Source organism: Gymnoscopelus microlampas, assembly GCF_963454915.1.
Source record: "Gymnoscopelus microlampas genome assembly, chromosome: 4".
Taxonomy (NCBI): domain Eukaryota; kingdom Metazoa; phylum Chordata; class Actinopteri; order Myctophiformes; family Myctophidae; genus Gymnoscopelus; species Gymnoscopelus microlampas.
The window spans coordinates 36257163-36284605 of record NC_139941.1 but is presented as its reverse complement, the minus strand read 5'-3'; the positions used below and the strand labels follow the sequence as shown (position 1 = coordinate 36284605).

At 42.6% G+C, this 27443-nt stretch overlaps 1 protein-coding gene across 1 annotated transcript; it reads left to right on the top strand.

Moving 5' to 3' along the window:
* The first annotated feature begins 188 nt into the window (after positions 1–188).
* Positions 189–27443, top strand: txnrd2.2 (thioredoxin reductase 2, tandem duplicate 2). Its single transcript, XM_084056220.1, has 17 exons — positions 189–303; positions 1374–1439; positions 1893–1949; positions 2097–2241; positions 4598–4672; positions 5680–5758; positions 6133–6195; positions 7666–7736; positions 12521–12540; positions 12887–12978; positions 13130–13304; positions 21988–22124; positions 23394–23489; positions 24401–24493; positions 26168–26239; positions 26446–26543; positions 26890–27443. Exons 1-17 carry the CDS (start codon positions 228–230, stop codon positions 27011–27013), a joined length of 1539 nt encoding a protein of 512 aa, XP_083912346.1. The 5' UTR covers positions 189–227; the 3' UTR covers positions 27014–27443.

The window sequence follows — 27443 nt, the reverse complement described above, 5'->3', positions numbered from 1 at the left end:
TGGCTGAATCCAATATAACTCTATAAGTCTGTGCTGAATCCTGATGGGGCAGCGAATTTTTCTATTGAATAATTGTCTTGCAGACTAAATGATAATAACGATAATAACGTGTCACTGCTGTGACTAGAAGATGGAAACGGTTTGACCTTACATAAAAGTTTCTGTCAGGCAAACCACGAGACGCCTACAGAGCTGCCGATGGGGTCCTTTCATAACAACATTACAACATGGCAGCCCTCTGTAGAGGCAGACACCGGTGGAAAGGGACTGGCTGTTTTCACATTTTAACAAGACAACTGACAGGTAACATTACGTATTCAAATAGCTATGACATGTATTAATATCAACTTATACATACGAGCAATTATGAAGGACTTTTGCTCGTTTATTGAGGTTTATTGGCGTTAAGTATGTAAGCTAAAGCTGAGGTGCTGCCTCAAATCCACAGAGAAGTAACGTTGGTGTTATGACACAAACTCTTGTGTGTAATATCTGAGCAAAACAGTCATGTCATCTTACAGTTACCATGGATTCTCCACGTTTCAAGCTGGATGTCCCGACTCCCGAGTCGTAGTTTTCTGCATTCATTACCAAGTTATCGGTTTTCAACACAACAACAACAACAACAACAACAACATAAACTATTATTATTGTAGTATTATTATTGTCATGTCATGTGGACATATACAATATGGTCATACAGCCTAAAGTGATGTAACATTACAAGGATATAGTTGTTATTAGATTACTCAAAACGTCTACATGAGGTGATGAAACCAAGCATATGGTTGTTAATGTGGTTATGTTGTTACATCTTGTACAGGTACAGTACATACTGTAAGGGTAAAACGTATTTATACTGATGTGGTCACATCAGGGATCTCCATTTAAGGGACATATATAGGCATGCAGACAGACCACACATACAGATAATTCCTTATATATACATTAAAGGGACACAGACAGACAGACAGACAGACAGACAGACAGGTACAAAAGGCTATTGGAAAAATCCCCATATATGGAGTACCCTGATGTCCTCAATATATATGACATCATAGTACTGCATGGCGTCATAGACTGGCCTGGACTCCATATTTGGGCATGCCTGACATGGAACTCCATATAGGTATGGGCTTAAAAGGGACTCAGACAGACACAGATACAGAACTCTCCATATATGGGCATAAAAGAGACACAGGTATTGCATAAATAAATGGGTGGCGCATGCATTTCTAACTTGCATTATTCCCGACTTGCATCGTTCCTGAGTAGGCCGGTGAGTAGGCATAGTAATGTTAAACTACTGAATTATTCTTATGTTTTCAACGGTTTCCTTCCTATAATTGATCATTCAATATGTCCTCATACAGGGAAATATGACTACGACTTAGTCGTTATTGGTGGTGGCTCAGGAGGGCTTGCCTGTTCCAAAGAAGGTGAGTTTCTTTTCTTTTTCAGCTTTATGTCCGCTTTGTTCATTTTACAAGGGGATTTTCATACACTTTGCCAGGCGTTGTTGGCGGTTGTACAGAGGGCAAAATTGTGGGCCTCAGTGGACAAAGCTTTAGAACTTCAGTGTTTCTTCAGTCTCATATGGGCATTTTGTCAAGAAGAAATCGGTACGTCTGTCTGAAATTCTTATTTATATTTTAGTGCTGTAGTGTACATGCATCAGCCATTTTCTTTATATTGTCTCAATTCTAACATCACAACAAAGTATTCAGTGTACCCAAAATTGCTAGACATATCAAAATCTTGGCTGTCTTAACTTTATTATACTATATCTGCGATGGTGCAACATCTGATGCTGCTGACAAAAAACAAAAACAAAAGTATGGTTACAGAGGCTACTGCTGACAAGACACTGTATTTTGCTTCCGTGTTTCCAGCTGCACTGTTGGGACAGGAAGTTGCCGTTTTAGATTATGTGGAGCCATCTGTGAAAGGTAAAAGAACCTGTCCCTGCATCAAACCCACACTGCTGTATCTTCTAATGTAGTTTATATAATCTTATTTCCATTTTGCCTTATGCATTTTGCATATGAAAGGAATTTCAAAGCCTCTCATTGTTCAGTACTATACATTTTGTCCAGGTACTAAGTGGGGCCTTGGTGGCACATGTGTCAACGTTGGCTGTATTCCTAAGAAGCTCATGCACCAGGCTGCTCTGCTTGGAACAGCAGTCAAAGATGCTAAGAAGTTTGGCTGGCAGATACCTGGTCCAATCTCCCATGACTGGTAAGTCTTTATGTCAAGAAGATTGGCTGGGTTTTTGGTATTGGCTTATTTCCTTTACCTGTAATTGTATGCATCTCATTTTGTTTGATTAATTTGCAATGAAACTGAGGTGCATCTTGATTATCTTGTTTTTTGTCACTTTTTGTTTCTTTTGCTCAGCCCAGCGATCAAACCAACACACTAAATGACTAGTGCAATAACACCATCTAGTGGTAGAAACGATGAACGACATATTGACATTGTGCTTATAAAAAACATCCATCCATCCAACCAACCAACCAACCAATCAACCAACTATCCATTCAATTATGTTTTTGGTAGAATAAAAAATCACACCTGTGTGAAGGTAGCGGCGCCTGTGATACATTTTGTCATCAATATGTGTTTATAATGTGTTTATAGCCATGTTCTGACCAATCAGAACGTTGACAGACCTGACCAATCAGAACGTTGATGGAAAAGCGAGGTATAGAGCAGGACTATCGCCGTTAAAAATACACAAAAAGAAGGGGGAAAAGCATGAGAAAATAAAACTATATACAAAAAAAAACATGAGAAAATAAAAATATATACAAAAACTTGAGGAAATAAAAAATAAACCTTGACATCATAGTGATGTCATGAATAGTCCCTTTGCCTGATAAATCAGAACCTCGACGGGCCTGACCAATCAGAACCTTGACGGGCCTGACCAATCAAAACGTTGACGGAAAAGCCAGGTATAGAACCCTCAAATTCTCAAATGTGAGAATAAACCTAGTGTATACATGTGGTACCAGAAAGATATTTATGTTTTATGAAATAATGTATACATTTTATAAGCCGTACCCAGAGTCTTTATATTGACCTTAGTGTTATTAGCAAAGCATCGTGGTCTTTTGCTGTGTAGTATGAACTGTCATGAATAGTGACCAATCCCAACGTTGATGGACCTGACCAATCAGAACGTTGGCGAGCCTGACCAATCAGAACGTTGACGGACCTGACCAATCAGAACGTTGGCGAGCCTGACCAATCAGAACGTTGACGGACCTGACCAATCAGAACGTTGGCGAGCCTGACCAATCAGAACGTTGACGGACCTGACCAATCAGAACGTTGGCGAGCCTGACCAATCAGAACGTTGACGGACCTGACCAATCAGAACATTGGCGAGCCTGACCAATCAGAACGTTGGCGAGCCTGACCAATCAGAACGTTGACGCAAAAGCCAGGTATAGAGGGCTACTATCCGCTCTATACCTAAAGGTATAGAGCGGCTAGCGCCGCTAAAAACTGGCAGTAGTCTTTCCAGCACCAAAGTCGGAGTACAATTGGTTGAATTATTCTAATTTAGTTTTCTTCTCTTTTTTCAAACCTCCCCAATTAATCCTTGCCAATTCCCCCCACGTTTGTATGGTCCCTGTCACTGCCAACCCCTACTTTTTGGTCTGGGGAGGGTGCAGACAACCACATGTCTCTTCTGAAAAACATGGGGTCACCAACCACTTCTTTTCACTTGCTCACCGGGAGGGCGTAACGCATGTGGAGGAACATGCTCTGCCTCCCAGTTCTGCTCCCAGCTGAACTGGCACCCTAACTAACCTGTAGTTTGGTAGTTGCTATTGCAGTGACAGCGTCCTCCCCCACCCTGCCTCTCAATCGTGAACGCGGCCAACTGTGTTCATTGGAATGCCCGGCCAAGCCGGAGGCGCCACAGGAATCAAACTAGGGCTGCACAAATATCATCTCAGCATCAACATCGCAATGTACACATGGTCAATACTTCAAAATCATAATCAGGTTTATTGTCACATCACAGGTTTACAGAGTAAAAAAGTGGGTGAAATTAGTTTTCGTACATCGTTCCCATCGTAACGTTATTTTAGAAAGAAGAGGGGGAGGAAGAAGGGGGGGGGGGAGTGGGAAGGGAGATCAAACAAGAGAACAAAAAAACAAACAAATTATCTACATATTTACACTAGTATCTGAGATAAGATATGAAAAGGTTAAACTGCAAAGTATGCAAATTAGCTAAGACAAATTGAGTCAGTCCGTCATTATTGTACTAAGATATTTGTACTTCTTGATAAAAATAGAAAAACGGTACTGACCATCTGATGAATAACATGTTAGTTCTTGGTAACTGGACTTGTATACACATTCTGCATTCACAGTGTCATTTTGAGTCAGCTACAGTATTGAATGCCTAATTTCTCCCTTGAATCAACCTAATCATTGCTTGTGATAAATTATTGTATTAATTGGTGGGCAGGAACTTTACCCCTGCTCCAACCGGACGCCCTACTGGTTGAATTTTACCCTGACATCTTTGTTATTTGGTACCATTTCTAGTAGGTTGTTCTGTGTTTTTCAGGGCCGCCATGGCAGAAGCTGTCCAGAATCACGTCAGGTCCCTAAACTGGGGTCACCGGGTTCAACTCCAGGACAAGTGAGCAACCCCAACATCCATCTTATTACAGTACTACTGTGAAATGTGAAAATTGTTGTACATCTGCACCCGTTGAATACCAAGTCCCAGGATAATAAAGTAGTTCAATGTGAGGATAAAATTGAGTCTGTGTTTGTTTGGCTCATTGTCTCAGTAAGAGATGTTGCCAAAGGGTTTGCAGCCTGTCTGTTAGTTAGTGCACAGAGGACCCAGCTGAATGACAGATAGACCAGGACTGCATGATGACTGAATGACTGGCTAGAGGGCAAACAGGTGCTGTTCACTTTTATTTGAATGGGCCTGTGCTTACTCAACAGGGCTCGCTCGCTATGGAGTGGGATTCCTAATTGACATTCATCAGAAATGATTACAGCATCTGAAACTCAGTTTTGTTTTGGGAAGTGAAATGTGCCATGAACAATAGAGGAACAACACATGCAATAAACAAGATGCCTTTCATTTGCATCCACAATGATATGATTACAAAGTATGAGCCTTGCTTAGCTGTAGGGTTGCAACTATTGAATATCTTCTTGGAGATTATTTATTTAGTTCACAATTTAATTAGAGGATAAACCATTTGAGATACATCATTTAGTTTTCAAGGGGGTCCTCAGGCACAACACAGCAATGGCTATAAAATAATCTAACAACACAGAACATCAACATAATAACATTAACAAGGATTATTGTATCTATGACTTTCGATTAATCAAATAATCGAGAAGCACATTTAAGTATCAAGAAATCAGTCACTTAAGCCCTATCTTATACCTTGTGGCAAAACAGTTAAAATAGCAGATCAACAAGCTCACAACTGAGCATTCTGAGCGTGTAGATCTGCTATTTTGACTATCTAAATGTATTTGTATACATTTGACCTATAATGACATGGCCCAAAATAGAGATTATTAATTGGTTATTTTATTAAATTGTTAATTAGTTCTATTAACTGTTACACCCCTACTTAGCTGAAATATTGCAGCTGTTTGTCTGGTGTTTTACAGAAAGGTGAAGTACCTGAACGTCAAAGGGAGCCTTGTGGATGAACACACAGTTAAAGGACTGACCAGAGCAGGGAAAGAGGTGGGTTGATTCTTCACATAAAGACCTTTTTTTGCATTTAATTAACCAGGTTGTTCCAGTGAGAGTAACATCTATTTTTCAAGAGAACCTGGCCAATATAAAGGCAAGTGATTAAGCACAGTTAAATCATGAATGTTTGATAGTCAAGTGGTTAGAGTGCATCTGCAAAATGGCCTTATCCACCATCAGCGAGTCCCTGGTTTGATTCCCGGTTGGCTGGACAATATGCTGTACATATGTCATTCCTCTACTCTCTATCCACATTTACTGTCTCTCTCCAATAAAGCTACCAAAGGCTTAAAAATGCCCCAAAATGTACTTAACAAAATGTGCCCAATGACTTTCATGCTGAGATTTCCTCCACTTTCCTGCAGGTGATCCTGACTGCAAAGAACATTGTGATTGCAACCGGTGGACGGCCTAATTACCCCTCAAATGTAAGCAGGGTAACATTGCTCATGGGACGGCCTTGCACGCCGTGCAGGAACCTATTTGACCAGGAGCATACGCAGGCACACGCATAGATTTAAAACAACTTTAAATTCACACCTCAACAAAGTTTACAAAGGCTCCCGACTCACACCAGGTGGATTAACATAGGAATGAGCCTAGGTGCATATCAATTGTCCATTGTGTCACCTGTAGTGTAGGTGTTAAGTGACGTGCGCGTCACGTCATTAAAATAGAGTGCAACCACGTTCTAATTCAGCATTGCAACACGTAAGTGTCTTTTCTCATAGACAGTGGCTCTCCTTTGGTTTCGCCCTGGGACCCAAATTTCACCTTCTCCATGAAATCAGGACAAAAGCATTCAAATAACACAATATTCCTCTCATTGAATTGTTTTAGTTTCAACCGTGTAACATATCAAATCACATTTTGTGGTCTTGCCCTGTTTATATGCTATCTTGATCCTCTGGTTGAACATGGTACTGGACAATCCCCTCTTTCCCTCAGTCTGGTTCAAGTTTACACTCACCTTGCAGTAAAGTTCATGTTTGTGACCACCTGCCTCAGTGAATGGTGCAACTTAAACATTTTCAGCTACTGTATTACAAACCAGACTTTGAACCACTTAACTGACCCCCAGTCCCCCAGGGCTCTACTAATACTAGAACCCCTGCTTTTTTCACTCTACACTAAATAGCCGATCTACAAATGGGTCACAATGCGACGCGTTGTGTGCTTGCTTGTTATTTACAAATGGTGCAGTGCAAGTTGTGTGTTTACAGAGATGGATGGGTGCCAGTATTAATTGACACATCCTATTCCCATGTCTGTCCCCAGTGCAGTGAAACTGGGTAATGACAAACCTCTTATTGCAGTGTCCTTGTAGCCATGTGAACCAATTTAACCACTTAAACCGTATATAACTTGCTGATTGGGGTCCCCCAGGGGTCTATCCTTCCTTGACACCCTCATTTTCTCCCTCTACACCTAAGCTCTTCACCAAAAATAGCAGATCTACAAGCTCACGATGCGTTCACAACGCGATGCATTGTGAGCTTGTCGATCTACAATTTTTGCAGAATGTTCACCTATTTTGACTGTATGTTCCCGTATCGTCCCAGATGTTAGGGTTCAAGTGGTTAATTTGTCATGTCCCGAATTAATTCACGGTATTTTGTTCCAATGTGATGTTTGTTGTGTACACTATTCGGTGAGGTGTGGCTGTGTTTGACAAAGACATTTTCCATTTTTAGATTAATACAATCCAGTATATCAGTATCACCAACTAATCTCTTACTTAGTTTATAGTTTTGTAATAGTTTTGTTTATAATATTTATGAAGTATTTAGTGATAAAAATAAATACTTCTGCTGAGGTGGACTATTTACAGCTGCACACGTTATATAGATACACAACTTATTGTTAACATGATCTCTTCTCTCTCTCCTCTGTCCAAGATCCCTGGAGCCATGGAACATGGCATCACCAGCGATGACATATTCTGGCTTAAGGAGTCACCTGGAAAAACGTGAGTATCATGTTTTCTGAGGTCATCAATCTGTCTGCATGAAAATGATGGATGCTTTTATCCAAGTCACTCTGTCTTGAGTGTTTACAGTATCTTGCATGACTATGGGTGGTCCCAGTGCTAATGGAACCTTTAATGCTGGTACAGTAGTGTTAATGCTATGTTCTATCCATTGATATACTGTATCAGCAAAGTTTTAACACCTAACCCATACAGTTTTATTGCCTTGCTCTACCTATTGCATTACACAGGAACTTTAACTTCCTACTCCATTAATATTAGTGCCTTGCTCTACCCATCAAGCTACCAGGCGAACAGAATTCACTGAGCTACCTAGACTGCGTGCACAACATGTAGCACTGTAATAATTCAGCGGTTGACGTGTTGTTTGTTTTGCTGTCTTCCTGTCATGCTCTCGTCGCCTCATGAGTCAGATTAGCAGAGAGCATCCTGACCTTTTACAGTACCAACCCCTTTAATCCAGCCATTTACATCCTGTCATCGCGTCTTTAATTGGTCTTCCCTCGACGTTTCCTCTTGGCACAGCACCGACACAGTCACTAGTGGTTGCGGTTACATCTGGGCTATGCGGGCGCTGTGTTCCCTGGTGACAGATATGGGGAAATGAACTGTCTGATATACAGACATCAGATGAATCTAGCTTGGTGTTTTTAGTCCCATTAGCGGCGGGGCTTCAAGGATGATAATGTCAGTCCGCCTCTGTTGGACCAACACTTCCCAATCCCACACAAGATATCTCGAAAACTACAGGCTGGATTGCAATGGAATTTGCTGTGCACCCTCCCATAGCACAGGGGTTTTCACAAAGCCCCAAATTAACTTTAATTACACCATTGACCCCAATGTCAAATGATTCTCTCCTACAATAGATGTTTTTCGGTTTAAATTAAACTAAAATTAGTGTATTCTTGTGATTATAGCACAGTTGAATCAATAACATTTATGATTAGAGAGCAAAGACAAGCTGGTGGCAGCTGATGATAGGTATGGTGAACAAGGTGGATGCCCTCACAGTGCTATATAATGACATAGTGGTACTCATTAGAATGACTCTCAGACACTAATGGTATAATGAAACATATTGTACATATTATGAATAGTCATTCAAAACGTTTTTGTATTGTAATACTTTCAAGTGAATTTAATTATATAAAATGATAGTGTAATTAAACTAGTGCTCATTTGGCAGGGGTCCCATGGTAATAATTCCTATGTTCCCAGGGTACTATTGGGTTTAGGGTGGACCCTGGAACCATAAATATGCTCCCTTTGACCACTAGATGGCAGTATGAAATAGTTACAGGTCACAAGCGGTAATGCAAATCAGTTACAGGCCACAGGCTCTAATGTACATAGCCCGATTGTCCTTTACTTAAATACAGTGATGCATATAAGTTACCTTAATCTTGGATCCTATGACCACATATTAACCTCTACTTCTAGTATTTAAACAATCATATCTATAAAGTATCTTTGAAACCCCCTGGCTGCCCAAGGCCCTTAGAATCCTCCAAACCTCTAGCTCTATTTAATGGCCCTACCACCAGTGCCATACTTCCCAGTACAGCCAACAAACTGTAAAATAAACAATTACCACTGTAACCTTCACCTCTTAGCAAAACAAGTGTGTATAGGCAGCAGAATTATCCACTCGGATAAGTCCACTTGAGGCCAGGGAGTGTTTGATGTGAGTTCAGTAAGGGTCCCCTCCCTCTGCCTGCCCTCAGGGCTTTAAGAGGTTAGCTATGAGTTAGCATTAGCCTCCCACATAGCTTCACTAAGCTGCAAAGGCTAGTAAGAAGCTACCGTTGTTATTATGTTGCATAGCTAACTGTCAGCTGTGCAGGTGAGGTCTAAGAAAGAGAGAGAGAGGCTATTTGGCACCGACAGGCGGAGGTAGCGGAGGAGGTCCAGGTGAGAGATATGTGTCTAATAGAGTGACAGAGCACGCACACACCTGAGTGACAGACTATATCCTCGGAGGTGGCTGCTATTGTCGCTGTAACCCAGGTAACCACTGAGCACGTGCCAGACACCACTGATTGATGATAGACAGTCTTACAATGTTTGTAAAGACTGGAGTGTTGAGTGGCTTTACACATGCTAAGCCTGCATTATTGTTGTCCTTGTTTCAGCCTATCTATTATCAGTGGTGGAAAAAGTACTCACATGTTTTACGTGAGTGAAAGTAGTATCAATACTGCAATGTAGTAACGCTCTGTTACAAGTAAAAGTCCTGTATTCATAATTTACTTGAGTAAAATCACAAAAGTATTGTCATCAAAATATACTTAATGTAAAAGTTATTATGCAGAATGTCCCATTTCAGAAGTTTTAAAAACGTATACAAAAAAAACGTCGCATAGTGACGCATTGCGTCATCTGAAAAGCCTATACCGCTTGTTCAAGGACGCGCTGTGATTGGCCAGTAGCCACTTTGAGTGGCAGTTGGGGCAAACGCTCACCCCAAAACATGATTTACGATTCTGTGCATATCGGTACATAGTCTGGAAGTCTTCGGCTCAGAACCTGGACAGCAGGGGCGCGGCCACTGCGTTCTGATTCAAATCAATAGCCAATGAAGAAAAGGGGGCGGGATCCACATGCAGTGGGTGTTGCATGTAAATAGGAGCGACGGGAAGCAATTTCTCCTTGAGGAACTGCGGCTGCCATTGTTGTGTACTGCTGTTTGCCTCTCGTCGGACTGTTTAGACGAGTTGCACAGCTCTCAGACCGGTAAGAGGCGTGTCCGCTCAGATTCTGAGCGTAAGTTACATCCTGCCCACAAATACAGGGGTTTTGGCCCAGAAGTTCCTCGCCCCTCCCGTTTGTATGCGAGAGCTGGCAAAAACTTCTGGGAACTCAGATTAATCGGTACATAACTCGAACGGCGCTGAGTCGGCTCAAGCTAACTTGACAACGTTTGGCACGGCGCCTCGCTCGCTTTAGCACACTGTCTTCACTTACAGTAAAAAAAAAGTATTTTATTACAACGTTTCGGTCCAACTGACCTTCACCAGGTATTTAACATGAACTACAGCAATGAAAGATCATTCTTTTTCATAGTCCAGCAATGTCTCTGGGACGGAGGTAGTACGGGGGATGTGCAGGATAGAGACACCTAGCAGGAGGTGACATTCACTGTATCAAAGTCAACTGTGTCCCTAAATGATGTGGTGTGTTCTAGGTTTTTTCAGAGGGATACGATAATCATTCCCTGCACGACATGCGCGTGGTCGTGGAGATACGCTAGTGCGTTTTCAATGAATTAAATGGTTAGTAGGGGGCTACGCTTGGCTACGAAAATGTTCTGCAGGTTACACTACATACAGTATATAGCGTAACACAGTAGAACACACCACTGGGTGTAGTGTACGGGTACTGTACTATTTATGTAGAGTAAAGACACCAGAACACTATGAAGTAGAATCTTATCGAGTGTTGCCGTGGGTCTGCAATCAACATTCAACCCAGAATTCAGGTCCCAGCTTGAAACCAGTCGAGAAACACTGATAGAGAAAAAAAGAATATTCAAAGCGTCAGAACGCAAACTAGGCTCCAAGTTGTCTGGGTGTTCAGGACAGAGGTTGAGAAGTGCTGCTTTAGAGTACAGATGGAGACACCAGACCGTTTTACACACACAGCAGAAGAAGAGCCGACGGAAGGGAAAGCAGACGACAGTACCTCAGAGATGAAAGTATGGAATCAAGCTCAAGCTTCTAGCCTAATCCTTCTCTAAGCTATAGCACAATACGTACTAAGTGCAGCTGTGCATTACATGGACATGGTGAGGAGAGCTGACCGACAGCTATCTGAGCTTTTAGTGGTTAGCATTAGCATGGGGGGGGGATGACGGGGTGCCGAAGGCTCGGCCGAGTTGTCAGGCTTCAGTGCTGGGGGAGGAGAGACCTGAGGATGGGAAAGGAGAGAGGATTGAGTGGAGGAGGCAGTAAAGCAAGGCCTCATCATACAGTGTGAGGGTGACGTGCTTCACTCAGCAAGCTGATGTATGGACTTGAGCCCTGAACACGGTACAGCCCATCCTCAGGGATTAGTTTAAACGCTAGCAATTAGCACTCTTCAACGCCAAGGATGCCAGTGCAGGATTAGAGCCATGATTCACCTGGACCACACACACACACACACGCACACACACACACACACACACACACACACACACACACACACACACACACACACACATGCACATGCACACTAATATAGACCTATGTTACACATAGTGTGCACACACACATACTGTACACCTATACTGCAAGTGCACACACCAGGCATATACCTGTACATGTCACACCGCACACACGACACACCTATAATGAAAGTGTACACGCACCCACCTACTGTGTATCCCGACATAATACACACACAAACGCACTCATTTGTAAGTTCAATACATGTACGGTAATCAAAGACATGCACATATGACAGATGCACACACAACACCTGTCCACACACATCAGCACACTTTCACCCATGCACCCGTGTCAAAAGGCCAGGACACACACATGACTGTGTGTGTCGGTGTCCCCCTCCTCAGCGTTTAATTCACACTTCTTCACTTTGCTCTGTGTGAGTTGCATAGCTTTGTAATTCATCACCTCTGTATGCCTCCCATTCAAAGTCAACAACGTCAGTGTTTCATTTGGACCATTTGCCAAAAGTTACTGGCATGCACACTACCTGTATTTTGATTGTATTGTTATTTCTCCTGCTAAAGAGCTTCTCTGTCTTTGTGTGTTTTGCAGGCTTGTTGTTGGAGCCAGTTGTATCCTTTTTGTCTGCCAGAGAGCCTGGCCTCCAACTCCAACCAAGGCAGTGTCTGCTGTTAGAGTCCGGAAGAATGGTAGCCTACATTGCCAGGCTACGCTACATTTCAGTCCTAGGCTAACAGGAGTACATAAGTTACTCAGTCAAGCATCTTAACCACTTTGTCATTGATGTAAATTCAGATCACTCGCAGTAGAGTCCCACAAACGCTGATGTGTTTCCCAGGTGAAACAAATGCATAATAAATTGTATCCTGAACTTGGTGTTGCTCACAAACACTGATATGTTTCCCAGGTGAAACATTTAAAAAAAATATATACTATCCTGAACTTGGTGTTGCTCAGATGTGGCTCTTGAGTGTGCAGGCTTCCTGACAGGCACTGGCCTTGACACCACGGTCATGGTTCGCAGCATCGCCCTCCGGGGCTTCGACCAGGTACTGCATCTACCAACAGCGCACTATCCACGCACTATCCACATAACACATGACAGAACCTTAATTTATAGAACTTTAGCCACGTATACTTTTATAGGAACAATCAAGGTTTTTTTACTGAAAGACATGGTCTCTCCTATTGATTGTGCAGCAAATGGCAGGTCTTGTGACTGACTATATGGAGGCCTACGGTACCAAATTTGCCTGGAAGTGTGTCCCCAAGAGAGTGGATAAACTGCCCTCAGGAGCCCTACAGGTGACCTGGATAGACACGCGGACGGGTAAAGAAGAGACAGACACGTATGACACCGTGCTGTGGGCTGTCGGTAAGTATTTGTTTCATTTTATCCTTATAGATTGACAGTTGGAAAGAGACAGTAGGGGCGGCTGTAGCTCAAGAGGTGGCGTGGCCATATCGGAACCGGTTCAATCCCTTCAATCTCTTCCTGTCAAAGTGTCCTTGAGCAAGGCATTGTACCCCTAACTGCTCCCGATGAGGGTGGTACCTACCTTGCATAGTCGCCTCTGCCGTCGTTGTGTGTTTGTGAATGGGTGAATGTAACTCGCATTGTAAAGCACTTTGGATAAAGGACAAAGTGATATAGAAATGCAGACCACCTGATATGGAGACAGTGAAGGAATGACTCAGGGGGAAGCTACTTTAGATCTTTGGTCAGATAACTGTGTATGTGGTCCCAGAGGTTAGAGGTTTTAACCACTTATAGTATTTTCTTTCTTTATTGTGTGTCTGGATCAAGGGCCAAGGCTTGGATATTTACGATGAGCCCAACACGGAAGCTTATGAATGGCCAGAGTGTGGCACTGTTTTACCCTGCGCCGACCTGCGGTGTCAGAAAGAATTTATTTTTTAAGTGAATGGGTTTTTTGACAAACTTTAGACTAGATTTTCTTACCGTAATAAAAATTGTCATAAATTCTATATGCTTCCAGTCGCTAGTTTAAAGTCTCCTTTCAATCATCAGGATATGCGTTTTGCTAAATTATGGTCCCATTTATTCTAAAATTGACGATAAAGTAGGCTATGCTCCAGGAGGGGCGGGATGATTTGATTGACAACCTACACAACCAATAGCATTCATTCCCCGCCCCGCTCTTGATTGACAAGCTACCCAACCAATAGCATTCTTTGGGGGTTGTTTTCCGGTTCCCCGGTCACATGTCTGGTCTCAACCAATAGCGTTTGATTTCTGGCGTGGCCAACTGTATATATTAAAGATGGGAGGATACACGTTCCTGAACTATCGGCTTCATTTTCGGTCTGTAGAAAGCAGGGGAGTGGCTTTGTCCATTCATTTTTTACAGTCTATGGTCTGGATTGGCATGTCTTTTATTGGTAACTAAGCAACTTGAATAAACAACGTCAGGATCAATTTACTGTTAATTTGCTCAAGTCAAAACTAAAAAAAAATAGTTTGGAGGAAAATTGACTTCAATTCAATGTTGTTATAGTGCCGAATCACAACAAGTTGTCTCAAGACATGGAAAAACTCTCACTTAACTGTAAGAGCTAGGCTCTAGGGTTGTCGCCTGGGCGGTCATCTGCCTTGACCATGTCAGGGAGAAAGAGAGTGGGAGAGAGGAGAGATACAATCAATCCTTAATTGAAATGTACTTAGAAAAAATTAGAAGAGGATGGGTGTTTATTTTGAGACATCCCTATCAGTTTTACATGACTTTTAACTTGAAATGTCCTGAGAGTAACTTAATTCTTTAACTATCCTATATTAAAATTGTCTCAAGGGAGGCCGGCCGGCGGACCACTCGTCACACTCATGTCACTATGACTCAGCCGTAACCATATAAGTTCCCAATGCAGCCATGATAGTTGTAGTACTTTCAAAAAGCCCATATCCCAGGACATCACATAGGATGTATACAACCTGCTCTATTCTCCTCTGACGTGTAACAATATGTGACTGAAATACAAGACTTTTGTGACTGCACTCCCCTCATCTGCCCTGGCTGCCATAAGTCTAATTGTCATCCTCAATATAGTGCTATGTCAGCAGATAAGTAGAGGAATCAACCCTGAAAACAAAGTAATAAAGGCTGAGTGATAGAACCCCGGGGGAAGTGTTAATCACCCCAGCGCTTGGCTCCCTGGCTCCCCGGTTCGGAGAAGGCCAGAATGGGGCAGGATGCACCCAGGCACAGGGTCACTGCGTTCCCTCCCTTTGTTCTCGCGCTCTGGGCCTTCCTGCCCAGTGCCAGCCCCTACGGAAACCAACCCTACCCTCTCCACCGCATCTGTCACTGCCATGCCTGACTGGTGTCCCCTGCCTGCTTGCGCCATCCTCCCTCCCCCTCCCCTTCTTCCACAATCCATTCATTGTTCTATCATTTCATTTCTCCCATTCTGCCAGTGGCGTGAGTAAACAATAGTGGACATCCGACTGTCCCACGGCCGCAGGTTTATTTGCGTTTTTAGGTCGGGTCCCAAAGAAGACGACCGGGTGGCTTCCTAAAGCCTGACTACCGGCCTTTTCAGGTTCTACGTGTCTGTGTGGCATAGACACGCTACCCGGAGTGCGTCGCGTGTGCAGTGTATGAGATGGTGGGCCTGTGTGCGTGTGACAGCGACAAGGATATATGTGACCCCAGTGGCACGGATGACGTTCTTTCCTCCCATGGTTGAATTCCCACAATGCGCCAGCCATCAGCACTGGCACCGGCCGCCGTCAGAATAGCGTGCGGCTGGTACTGAGAGGGACATTTGCGTTGAGTGTATGGCATGCTCAGTAAGGTGCGTTGTCATGCATCAGATTGTGTGACAAAGTCGGTTTCCTATATCCTTCATATAAGAGAGCAGGGTCATTGAAAGATACAACGCCCTCATACAGTAACTCTACAACCCGAAGGTTACTAGACCTTTAACCTTGCTGTGGATTTATTTTATTGATTGTGGACGTTTTGGTTTCCTCAAAGGAGTATACTTCAGTGGAGACCTAGCCAACAGAGTGGCATCAAGACGGCATCAATCACATACTCGTACTGTAGGCTATGTTGCAGACATAAAGCATGTAACAATGTACAAAAACAAACAAAACAACAATTGCACAACATGCATACAGTACTGTAATTATGAAAATTATGCTCACATTTAACGACTTATGCCCTATTTTCTGTTTCCTTGTACATCCTTGTGTTGTGCGGAAATAGCCAATCTACAAGCTTTATAGAGCTACTATTTTCACGATTTATTTATTTTTATAAACCCCACGTTTGAAAGCAGTTAATCATATATCAGTCATATAAATATCTGAGTTTACAATGTGCTTCACAAAACCTATAAAATTTAAGGAACAGTAAAACGCACGATCTTCCCTTACGGTCCAGTGAGAGCGTGCATTGACGTGGCCTCTTCTCTTTGATGTGTACACGCAGGAGTTATGAGAGTCCGTGACCTCTTCCTCTTTACTGTGACCTTACACTAGAGGCCATGGGCGGGGGTCCAGGGGGGCCTCTGTGGACTGGAGGTATTAAAGTTACAGAGCGGACCAGAGGGACACAGTCCCGTCACATCCTTCTCCCTCACCCCTCCTCTCTTCCCCCTCTAGCCCCCATGCAGGACCACTCCCCTGTCCAGGTGTTGCTGCAGAGACGCACTAGGAAATGGCATTCCTACGTTTCCTGTCTGCGTGTGGACAGTGGGCATACCTCCTCTTCTCTGTACTCAGAGAAGTGATTATTATTATTAGTTTTTTTTAATGACTATTTTAATAATCAGTGAACATAAGGGCATTTGCATTTTGTAGCTCACACTTACTGGGTTAGTCAAACAAACAATGCACAGATTTATATGTGTTTGTTTATAATTACATCTGACATTATGCTTTACCTAATGTTAGGGCTACAACTGTCCATTATTTTCTTTAGCGATTATTCTATCGATTACTTTTTCGATTAATCAAACAATCGAGAAGCCAGATCTCTTTTATTTTAAAATGACAAGCTCAAAATAGGGATCGATTATTAACCGATAATTTTATTAAAATCAATTAAATCAATTAGTTCAATTAACTGTTTGTTTTGGAGTTTTTAATTATTATTATGACTTATTATGGAATTTTTGATTGATTGTGAATCGCAGATCACAGTTTTCCCTGCCTTTTTTGCTAGTTTTTTGTTGCTTTTTTTTCTTTTACTTTTATACAGTATGTCTTAAACCTCCTCTGTCAAATTCAAAGGTGTTTTTACAAATATAATATAAAGATACCATCATGATGCTCACCTCCGGTACCACACATACAGTACATCAATCATATTCAGCCAAAGCCTTCCTCTTTTCCTTGCTTTCCACTCGCCTTTTACATAAAGATAACAGACTGGCTGCTCTCTTTTTAAGAAAAACAAGACTAAGGGCCTTATCTAGACAATCTATGGTGTAGGGTGCAATTGTATATGGGGGGGGGTGTACGCCTCAATTTTGCTAGTTGGGCGGGTTATTTGTTATAGTTTTCAAGATATGTTGTTTCTTGTCCGTCCACGAACTGACCGACCGACTGTCACAATCAAAAAATAGTTACAAAATTGTTTTAATTATTAACTAAACTATTAAAGTGAACTAATTAACTAACTGTTGGATAGGTAACCCTTTAAACACATTTGAATCCAATTTGTTTGTCAACCATAAAGCTACTGAATGATGGACAGATCTTTTTTTATTTTATCCTTTTGCCAAAATGAAAATATTGGAATGTAGCTCTTCCAGCAGCATCTGTTTGTTCTCACTCTCCCACCAGAGAAATGAGTCTCTTTAGTCTTGAGCCAGCTCAAGTCATTACTGAGTCATATCTTAAAATCCTTTTTGGCACAAGACAGAATGTACAGTACAATCAGTTATTAGCGGCTTCTATAATCTATTTCCAAAGAAAAGAAGGGAGAAAAAAATACTCTTCCCCTACTATTTATTATTTTTTTGCTTTTCTTTTGTCTTTGTTCATTTGATTGATCAGATAAGCAGTCGACTCTCGTTTCAAGCTGGCGAGGATTGTTTTGGCTAATGAGCCTAGCGACTCAGAGGTTTCCTCCCTAATGTCACAACAGGCTTTGTTCAAAAAGACCTGTCTATCAAACTAGGAATCAGCCACTGATCTGTGTGTGCGTGCGACAGAGTGTGTGTGTGTGTGTGTGTGTGTGTGTGTGTGTGTGTGTGTGTGTGTGTGTGTGTGTGTGTGTGTGTGTGTGTGTGTGTGTGTGTGTGTGTGTGTGTGTGTGTGTGTGTGTGTGTGTGTGTGTGTGTGTGTGTGTGTGTGTGTGCGTGTGTGCACTCGCATGTGTATACGTGGTGAGTGTGCCTGCACGTTTGCATGCATGAGTCTTGCATGCCGGGTATGTGTGTAAATATGTGACTCCTAGTACAGCCCAGACCAAGTGCCTTATCAGCCTAACCTCTGTTGTTGTGTCCGTGCCACACAATGGAGCTGTAGTTTCTGCAAGTTACACCAAGTGACTGGAGACAGGCAGACAGGAAGGTCCAGCGATGCAGAAGGAGAGAGCTGATGATAGGATTGTTAACTAGGCTACTGCGGTTTTCACATTTTGTTGTAGGGACCCTGGTATGAAAAGATGTGCTGTTTTAAATGATGTGAAGTTGTTTAAATGTCATAATTGTACATGACAGATATAGATTCATAGTGGTGATAACATATTGTATTATAATTACAATTGAAGTTAAACTCGAAAAAACTCAAAATGTGCTTCTCGAAGCACAGGTCTCTGCCAGGCCTTGATCACATATAGAGATCATTTGAACCAATTTGCGTGATGTTTGGACAAAATATGTAGGAGTAATATAAAAAAAAATGTTTAGCAAAAATCTGCCTCCTTGTGGCGCTATAACAGGACAATGTGAAAAGGGGGGTGGCATTTCTTCCTCGGCCTAGTGAGACTGTGCGTGCAAAGTTTCACGGCAATTAGTCACTGCGTTCGTGATTTGAGGCATTTTGTTCAAAACGAGCCAGTCCTGCAAACTTTGGAAGCCAATCTTAGCCAATCAGGATGGAATATGAAAAATCGGACAGATCTGTCTTGATCATGTGACGCATGACTATAGAGATAATGTGTACCAATTTGCATGATGTTTGGACAAAGTGTTTTAGGAGTAATGTCAAAAAAAATGATAGAGGTTCTGCTCTGGCCTCCAGGGAGAGTTTCACGTTGATCGGGCCAACACTGCCGGAGATTAGCTGTACATGGACGGACACACACACACACACACACACATGGATAGTCTCGGCCATGCCTTCGGCCTGGCGGAGACAATTAAACTATACTCTTCAGTGCGGCTATAGCTGGGTGTGTAGAGAGTTGGGGCAAACAGAGTGTGTAGAGAGTCTGGGAGGACATGTTTTTCCTAGGATAGGGACTGAAGAGGGTTTTGCTACCTTAGCTAGGCGGTGGCGAGTCGTCCAAGTTGGCAGAACGCAGTGGACAGAATCGTTTATCCAGGGGGACAGAATCAAGAAAAAACTCTCATTCTTCTCCTTTCTCCATCTCCCTCTCTCTCCCCTGTCCTCTGTACCCTTCAATCACCCTTTCACACTCACCCTCCATTACCTCTTACACTTTCTTTCTTTCTTTCTTATTCCCTCCCTCCCCCCATCCTCCTCTCCTCTCTCATATACTGTACTCTATATACTCTCATCTCTCACCCCCACTCAATCTTTCCCCTTTTATAGATCTCTCCCTCTTACACATCCTCACCTTTTTGTTTCTCTTTTCCATTCTCCCTTGCTGTGTTTCTCCTCTCCTACTCCTCTTGATCCCCCCTTCTTATCCATTTCTCTCTCTGTCTCTCCTTTCCTTTATGCCACCCATGGTGTGGTTAAGGATCAGGTCTAAGGCCCGTAAGGGAGCGGGGGGTGGGGGAGGGCAGGAAGTTGTTGTGCGGCTCCAGCCAGGAAGAAGGTCTCTGGGGTTTTGTTGTTCTTGCTGTTTGGATACCATCTACATGGGTACCTCAAGGTTGGTGGTGGGGGTGAGGTGGGGCGGCCATGGGTTTTGGGTAAAGGAGGACGTTCTCATGGACGTTCTCATGGACACTTGTCCATCTCGCCACACTGTCTCCGTGATGGACAAGTGTCGACGGCGTCAGTCAGCCGCCCCACAGGAAGAGGCAGAGCTGTCACCGGGGGTTTCCCAACGGGGCTGATGGGATATCGGTCCCCAGACACTCATCATTCATTCTGCTACTCTCTCTCTCCAAACACCCCCCCCCCCCAACATGGTATCCATAACATTGCTGGTTAAGAAATATCAGACAGAAGCAGTGGATTGTTATTATTCACCAAATTGGCCAATGTGGGTGTCTGACTGTTCCCACATTGGGTGACTGTTATGTAATACTCATGCGAGAGGTGTCTAAAGCAAGCAAGACTATAGGAAACAAGGCCCAAGAGTAACACTGTCCTGTCGTCCCAGGGATGATAAAACATGTATTTGGGGCGAACAGAAATCCTCCTAGTGACAGAGAGGATTTTTAAAATTTCATTTTTTCCACTTTAATAATGTCTGCTGAGCCGACTGTCAGTGCAAATTCCACAGTCACTGGCAAACGATGTGGATCTTCAGAGAGCCTCCTGCACTAGCATCTAACCCCAACCCAACTGATGAAAGTTGCATTTTGTTCTTGGAATTATTTTGTTCTTATTGGTAAAGATTGCTATGTCTGTTAGAGACAAGCCTACTGTAAACAAGAGATCATACACTACCTTACAGAAATATGATGATTTCTTCTACGTAGGCTACAGGTGAAGAGTTATGTATGCTAAATGATACAAGTTTGAGAGTGGGGGAAGTTATGGAACAAAATCTTACGGAATTGGACACCATCCCCTGTTGCCACATTGCCAGTAGATTTACAGTTTTCAATGCAAATGGGAAAGTGTCTCTTTCAGCTGTGTTCTCTCCCCTACCCATCATTCTGTTCCTCATTTCATCTCTCCCTTTCTATCTCTCTCACAATAACATCTGGAGTGTTCATTTATCTCTGAAAGTGTAACATCTCTCCATCTTACTAACTCCCTCTCCTATTTGCGTGTCTGTATGTCTCTGCTACCTTTTAGTCTCCTTATCTCTCTTTCCCTCCCTCTCTCCCAGCTGGGCAGATGATGTTTTCTTTTTGAATAGCTCTATGTTGGACTGAAGCAGGCTAAACACGTGCTTTTAAACCTGAATGGCGCTGCATGTATCAGGAACATAAATCCTCCCTTTTCCCAATATCTGCCCTTTGATGTCTCTTTTCCAGCAGAGGTCTGTTATGAAATGTTTGAAGAGTGTTGTATGGTCACCAAAATGTAAAGCTAATGATGTTCTCAGCTCTTCCTTTTACTTGCTGTGTGGTGATAGGGTGTGCCCACATTTATCATATAATTTGAACCCCCTACATCTGATGATTATTATTTTGTATTGTCTGAAATTGCATCGATGGGCATTGCAGGCTACTAATTGCTAGATATCATTTTTTGTTGTTGGATGGGGGAGTGGTGAGACAAGACATACCAAAACCTTATGCTGGCATTTCACCAGAATGTAATGTGTTGTTAACACATAGATAGCTTTTGTCACGCTCTCTCATTGGTTATGTGTAATGAATCTATAGCTATAGTTCAGCCCAATCATCTAAGCAAATGCCATGAACGTTTCTTTTTTAATTGTGCAAAAATAAATCACAAATTACCTGTTTTTTTTCCATTGGCTGGGCTGAGGCAAACAAAGAAATGGAGAATGTAGCTATGTGCAGAAAAGCAATCCACGAGAAAAAACAAAATATTCTCTCAAGAGTGAAATAATGTGACTGCACAAGATGACAGCGGAAACATTGTGGTTGCTTAAAAACAAAAAGTCCATCACCACTCATCACATACTTCACAAACATTTCCACCTAAAGCAGATGTAGAAAAATATATATATATATATTTGCATAAAAAATATATTTGGATGGAAACACAAACATATGTATTAATCCCCCTGTGGTTTTCCTCCTAGGCAGAGCCCCTGAAACCAAAGCTCTGGGTCTGGACAAGGTTGGCATGCAACTCAACAACCATACAGGCAAAATACTTGTAGGTGACGATGAGTCGACGTCCGTGCCCAACATCTACGCTTTCGGTGACATAGGCGAGGTAGGTGTCAAATGAAAACTATGAACAATGTACTTAAAGACAAAAGCTGCTCCATTGGTATCATTAATGTCACAGGAGAGCACCATAACACCCACATATTTGTGTTGGTGTGTTTTTGATTGACTGGTTTACAGTCTGATGAAGACCGATAGTGGTAGAGTGTGTTTCATGACCCCCGAAGCCATGAAACCTATCCAAAACATGTGCCAGTTGATAGACACGTATACCCAAAGTGCCTGTAACTTACAGTACTGTGAGGGGATACGTTTTAGCCTGAACATTATGTTGTGTTGTTTTTTTGATGGCGCAAGGTTTTCATCCAACCACAGTGACATTAACGTTAAACAGCTGCTGACTGATGGACTAATATAAATGGTGTTCCATTCAAGCCACAGTAGCCCAAATAAGATCAAATGAGACTCCTGTGTTTTAACCTGAGCCAGCTATGTTCATACGATCTCTACCTGTTGGATTTAATGTCAGGGATGTTTTTTTCTTCTTTTTTTTTCTCCTATTTTTTTTCTCACCGCAACCAGCTGTGAGCTTCCTTCCTGCCTCCCAGGCCTCAACACGCACACACACACACTTTCTCAAACACACACACACATCGGTGTTTGACTGACGCGCTGCTTTGATGAGTCGTACGTAGCTTCCATCTGTCTGTCAGCTTTTCACAGCGGCGGGAGGCTTCTCAGAAGGGCCGTGGCGGGCAGGGGGGGGCGTTGGGTAAGGGTTGATTATCTCAGTGGATGTGTCCGGGCACTTTGTATTTCTTTTACCCTCCCGTTGACAAATCGAGACACACCTGCAGAGTGCCAAGAAAGGCATTAAAATTACGCAGGCTGGCTGGTGTATAAACAGAGTTGCAAAGTGACTGAGATACCACTACATAGTGCACACACCCATTTGAGAAAGAGAGCACACACAGGAACACACACGGCATACACAAACAGAAACACACACTTAACACACACAGAGCCGCGGGAGATGTCTTGAACAACAGGATGTGTGGTGGTAATTTAACAGGTTGCTGATGGCTGAAGTCATGCTTTTAGAATTGCCCCGAAGCCCTTCTACTTACAGTTAGACGCTGTCTGTGTCGACTCTAACAGTATAGACATGACTGTCTGCGTCTGAGGTGTGTGTGTGTGTGTGTGTGTGTGTGTGTGTGTGTGTGTGTGTGTGTGTGTGTGTGTGTGTGTGTGTGTGTGTGTGTGTGTGTGTGTGTGTGTGTGAGAGAGAGAGTTTGACCCTGTCCTGTGTTTCCAGGGTCGTCCAGAATTGACCCCTACAGCTATTAAAGCAGGGAAGCTCCTTGCGCGCAGGCTGGTGGGACACAGCAAAGAACTCATGGATTATCACAATGTAAGACACACACACATTTACACATACAGTAATACGTACAGACATACACGCACATACAAACATGCACATATGCTTTCGTGGACATACACAAATTATACCTCAGCCAGTATTTGGAAATAATGTTTAGTGTTTGTAGAGTACCAGATGGACCGGGTTTACCGCATCAAAACAGACTGAGAGCAACCACATGTGTACACACACACACACACACACACACACACACACACACACACACACACACACACACACACACACACACACACACACACACACACACACACACGTGCACACATGTAATAAAATTAGGGTTACAGAGTAAAAACATACAAAAGTCTATAAGAATGATGATTATCTATTACTTTATTACTACTATTGACTGGAATGAAGGCTTGCAATGCACAAATATAGTCACCATAATCCTGATGGACCCTATGACTCACTGACACAAGTATACATACAAACAGACTGTGTGTGCGCGCGCACACACACACACACACACACACACACACACACACACAAACATGTACAGACAAACACACTGATCAAACATGCTGATACATAAACAGACACACACACAATGCTACATAGGCACATGCATTTAATGGTGCGTGTGTGTGCTCGCGCGTAAACACACACATTCCCAGTGTGAAGATGTCCCTCCAATATGTTTTATGCTTCTGTTAAAGTTCAGACCATTTATGGTCTATTGCGGTGGAAGTGGCTCATTTTGCCTTGGAATCTCTTTGCTTTGACTCAAGTTTAATTGAATTCTGTTCATGCAAGTAGAAGAGGCAATAATAAATTGTGTTATTGAAGTATTGCCATTTTTTTAATCTGTGTGTGTGTGTGTGTGTGTGTGTGTGTGTGTGTGTGTGTGTGTGTGTGTGTGTGTGTGTGTGTGTGTGTGTTAGGTGGCTACTACAGTCTTCACTCCTCTGGAGTATGGATGTGTGGGTCTTTCTGAAGAGGAGGCAGAGGACAGATATGGGAGAGACTCTATCGAGGTACTGGCCAGTAAACCCAACACATGTAGCCACTGGAGGCGTCCCACTGAACCCACTGTACAATTTAACCTACTGGACCCTTTGTTACATCTGTACACTCTCAGAGTTACACATGGACACATTAACCCTGAGGATTTTACTGTGTACACTGTACGCTCACTGACCTACTACTATTTGTCCTACCGAAAAGTCAAGCTTTGCTCTCTTTTCAACTTACGGAACCAAAGTAAATTAGTAGTACCGTTCTCTAATTTCTCAAAATTTGTTAAACTTTTTCAAAATTAGCTGATCTACAAGCTCACAATGACGGGTTGTGAGCTTAATCAGATATTTTCAAAAAGCCTAAGAATATATTAGGGCGTAGGGGGTTAATGTATGTTTTGTATTAATAATCGGAATCTGCAAAGTAACTAAAACTGTAATTGTAGCGAGTAAAAAGTACAATATTTGCTATTGAAATGTAGTGGAGTAAATTGAAATACTCAAGTAAAGTAAATATATCTCAAAATTGTACTTAAATACAGTACTTGAGTAAATGTACTTAGTCACCTTCCACCGCTGATGTCTCCTGCACACTTTTCATGCAGTCATGTTTCCATGAGTATGCACAAACACACGGTCAGAGACGCACATCTGTGTACGTGAGCTCCATGCCAGCTGCTAACTAACACCTGTGCCGGGTCAACCCTAAACCGTTTAGCGGCGAGGTGGGGCTCCTGCGCTTGATTGTCAGGCGAGCAGGAGGCCTGATTGAGGTGTGTATGGGGTGATGACAGGCAGGCTGTGATCTGAGGAGGCCGGGCAGAGGAGCCGCGCTGCCGGCCCCTGACAGCTGCCTGGGCCCCTGTGACTTGTGTCGGCACGCTATCACTTCGGTTTAAAACACAGGATTGTGAAATGTGCATGTGAAATGAGCAAGTTATGCGATTTATTCATTTTGTTTACAGTCTTTGTTTATTTGTGTTAAGGGTAAAACACAGAAGCACTAGTGATTTAAAAACACGGTGAAATGATTAAAGTTGACCAAACAAACACAGAAAGATTAAAACGTTTAAGTTGGTTCTTTTTAAGGCTGAGATTAAAAACAACAAACCAAAAGCAAAAAAATAACAACGAGAGAGTTGTAAACACATCTGCCCTCCAAACAAAGACAAAACGAGACAAACAAAAATGAAAATGAAGAATAACATGACAGTGAACTGGATGAAAGAATTCAGACAGTGAACTGAACAGAAGTTGGCAGGTCTGAAAATTGTTTTTGAAATTCATATTTTGCTACTATATTGTTTGCTATTACTACTATTATGAATTTGACTTCATTATGAGTCTGTAGGAAGTCAGTATTACGGTATGTAGGAAATAATTATTTTAGTTGCAAATAGAGACAGATATTCCAGCCTTTCAACCATCATGAGTGTTTAGGTGTCTGTTTGGATTGTTTCACTTGGCGATGTGCACAAGTCTGAGCCTAGAGTGCAGCCAACATGAGTGAACTTGAAAAATACTGTACAAATAAAGTGTATTATTATTTCTCTTGTGAAAGATTGGTTGAGGTAACTGGGTCACATTTTCATAACTTTACATCTTTATTATAAAGTATAATGGTTTGTCTGAAGTGTGTGTGTGTAAACGCGCTCCCTCCCCCTCTTTCTGTATATGTGTGTGTGCGTGTAGGTCTACCATTCTTTCTACAAGCCCCTTGAGTTCACTGTAGCTGAAAGAGATGCCAGTCAGTGTTACATGAAGGTAGGAATAATCTGACAGGATTTATTTTGACGTGTTAACATGATGGTTACATGATGGTTTAGGCTTAATGAATTATAAGTTTGAATAATAAAATGTGACATACGTAGCTGTGACTTCACTAATAATGGTTTGGTTGGAATGAAGACCTACTGTACATGATTGACTGGACAACAGTGACGTGACAAGCTGCTCTCCTGTGTCTCCAGGTGGTGTGTGAGCGGGCTGGAGACCAGAGGATCCTGGGTCTACACTTCACTGGACCAAATGCTGGAGAGGTCACCCAGGGCTTCTCTATGGGCCTCCGGTATTTTTGCTTTATTACTACTATTTAGTTGTGAATTTATTTATTCATTACTTAGCTTGTTTAATATTAAATTATTGATTGTATGTATTACTTTATTACTACTATTGACTGGAATACTCTTTGTACATTCATTGATTTTGTGAACTCTGCATTAACTTCCATCTTGCCATCCTCAAACTGGATACATCACACTTTGTAATTAAAAGTCTAATTATAACAGCATCTCACGGTATCTGTACTTAATTAAAGCCATTCCCTGCAATAGGGATGAAATAATGAAAGCTGACACACAGGTAACAGAAGTTGTGTGAATACATGAATGCCCTCTGTGTGTGTCTGTGTCCAGGTGTGGAGCCACCTACAGCCACCTGATTGAGACGGTGGGGATCCACCCTACCTGTGCCGAGGAGCTGACCAAGATTAACATCACCAAGCGCTCCGGCCTGGAGGCCACAGTGACAGGTTGCTGAGGTTAAGCACCCACTCCGACCCCTGAACACGTATTGAGCACACAGGAATCTCCAAGTGATGGGATGAGATGGGATGAGATGGGATAGGACAGGGTGGGATAGGATAGTATAGGCCAATGAAGTAAAATTGTTAAAGAGGAAGAAAATGTTAGTGGCCACTTTATACTTCGTTGTGAAGAAAACCTTGTCGCTTGCCACAAAGAACAGATGTTTTCTTTTGTTTTTGCCGAGCAGCACGGTTGTACCACAAAGTATAATCTAGGCTTTAACCTGCTCACACTCTATCCTCATGGCACTGTGTGTATGTCCCCCTTTTTTTTCTTCCTCTCCTTGACTCTGTCTGCCTGTCTCTATATACTTCCAATGGTGCTGCCTGCATAAGCCATAGCTTTCTCTCTCTCTCTCTCTCTCTCTCTCTCTCTCTCTCTCT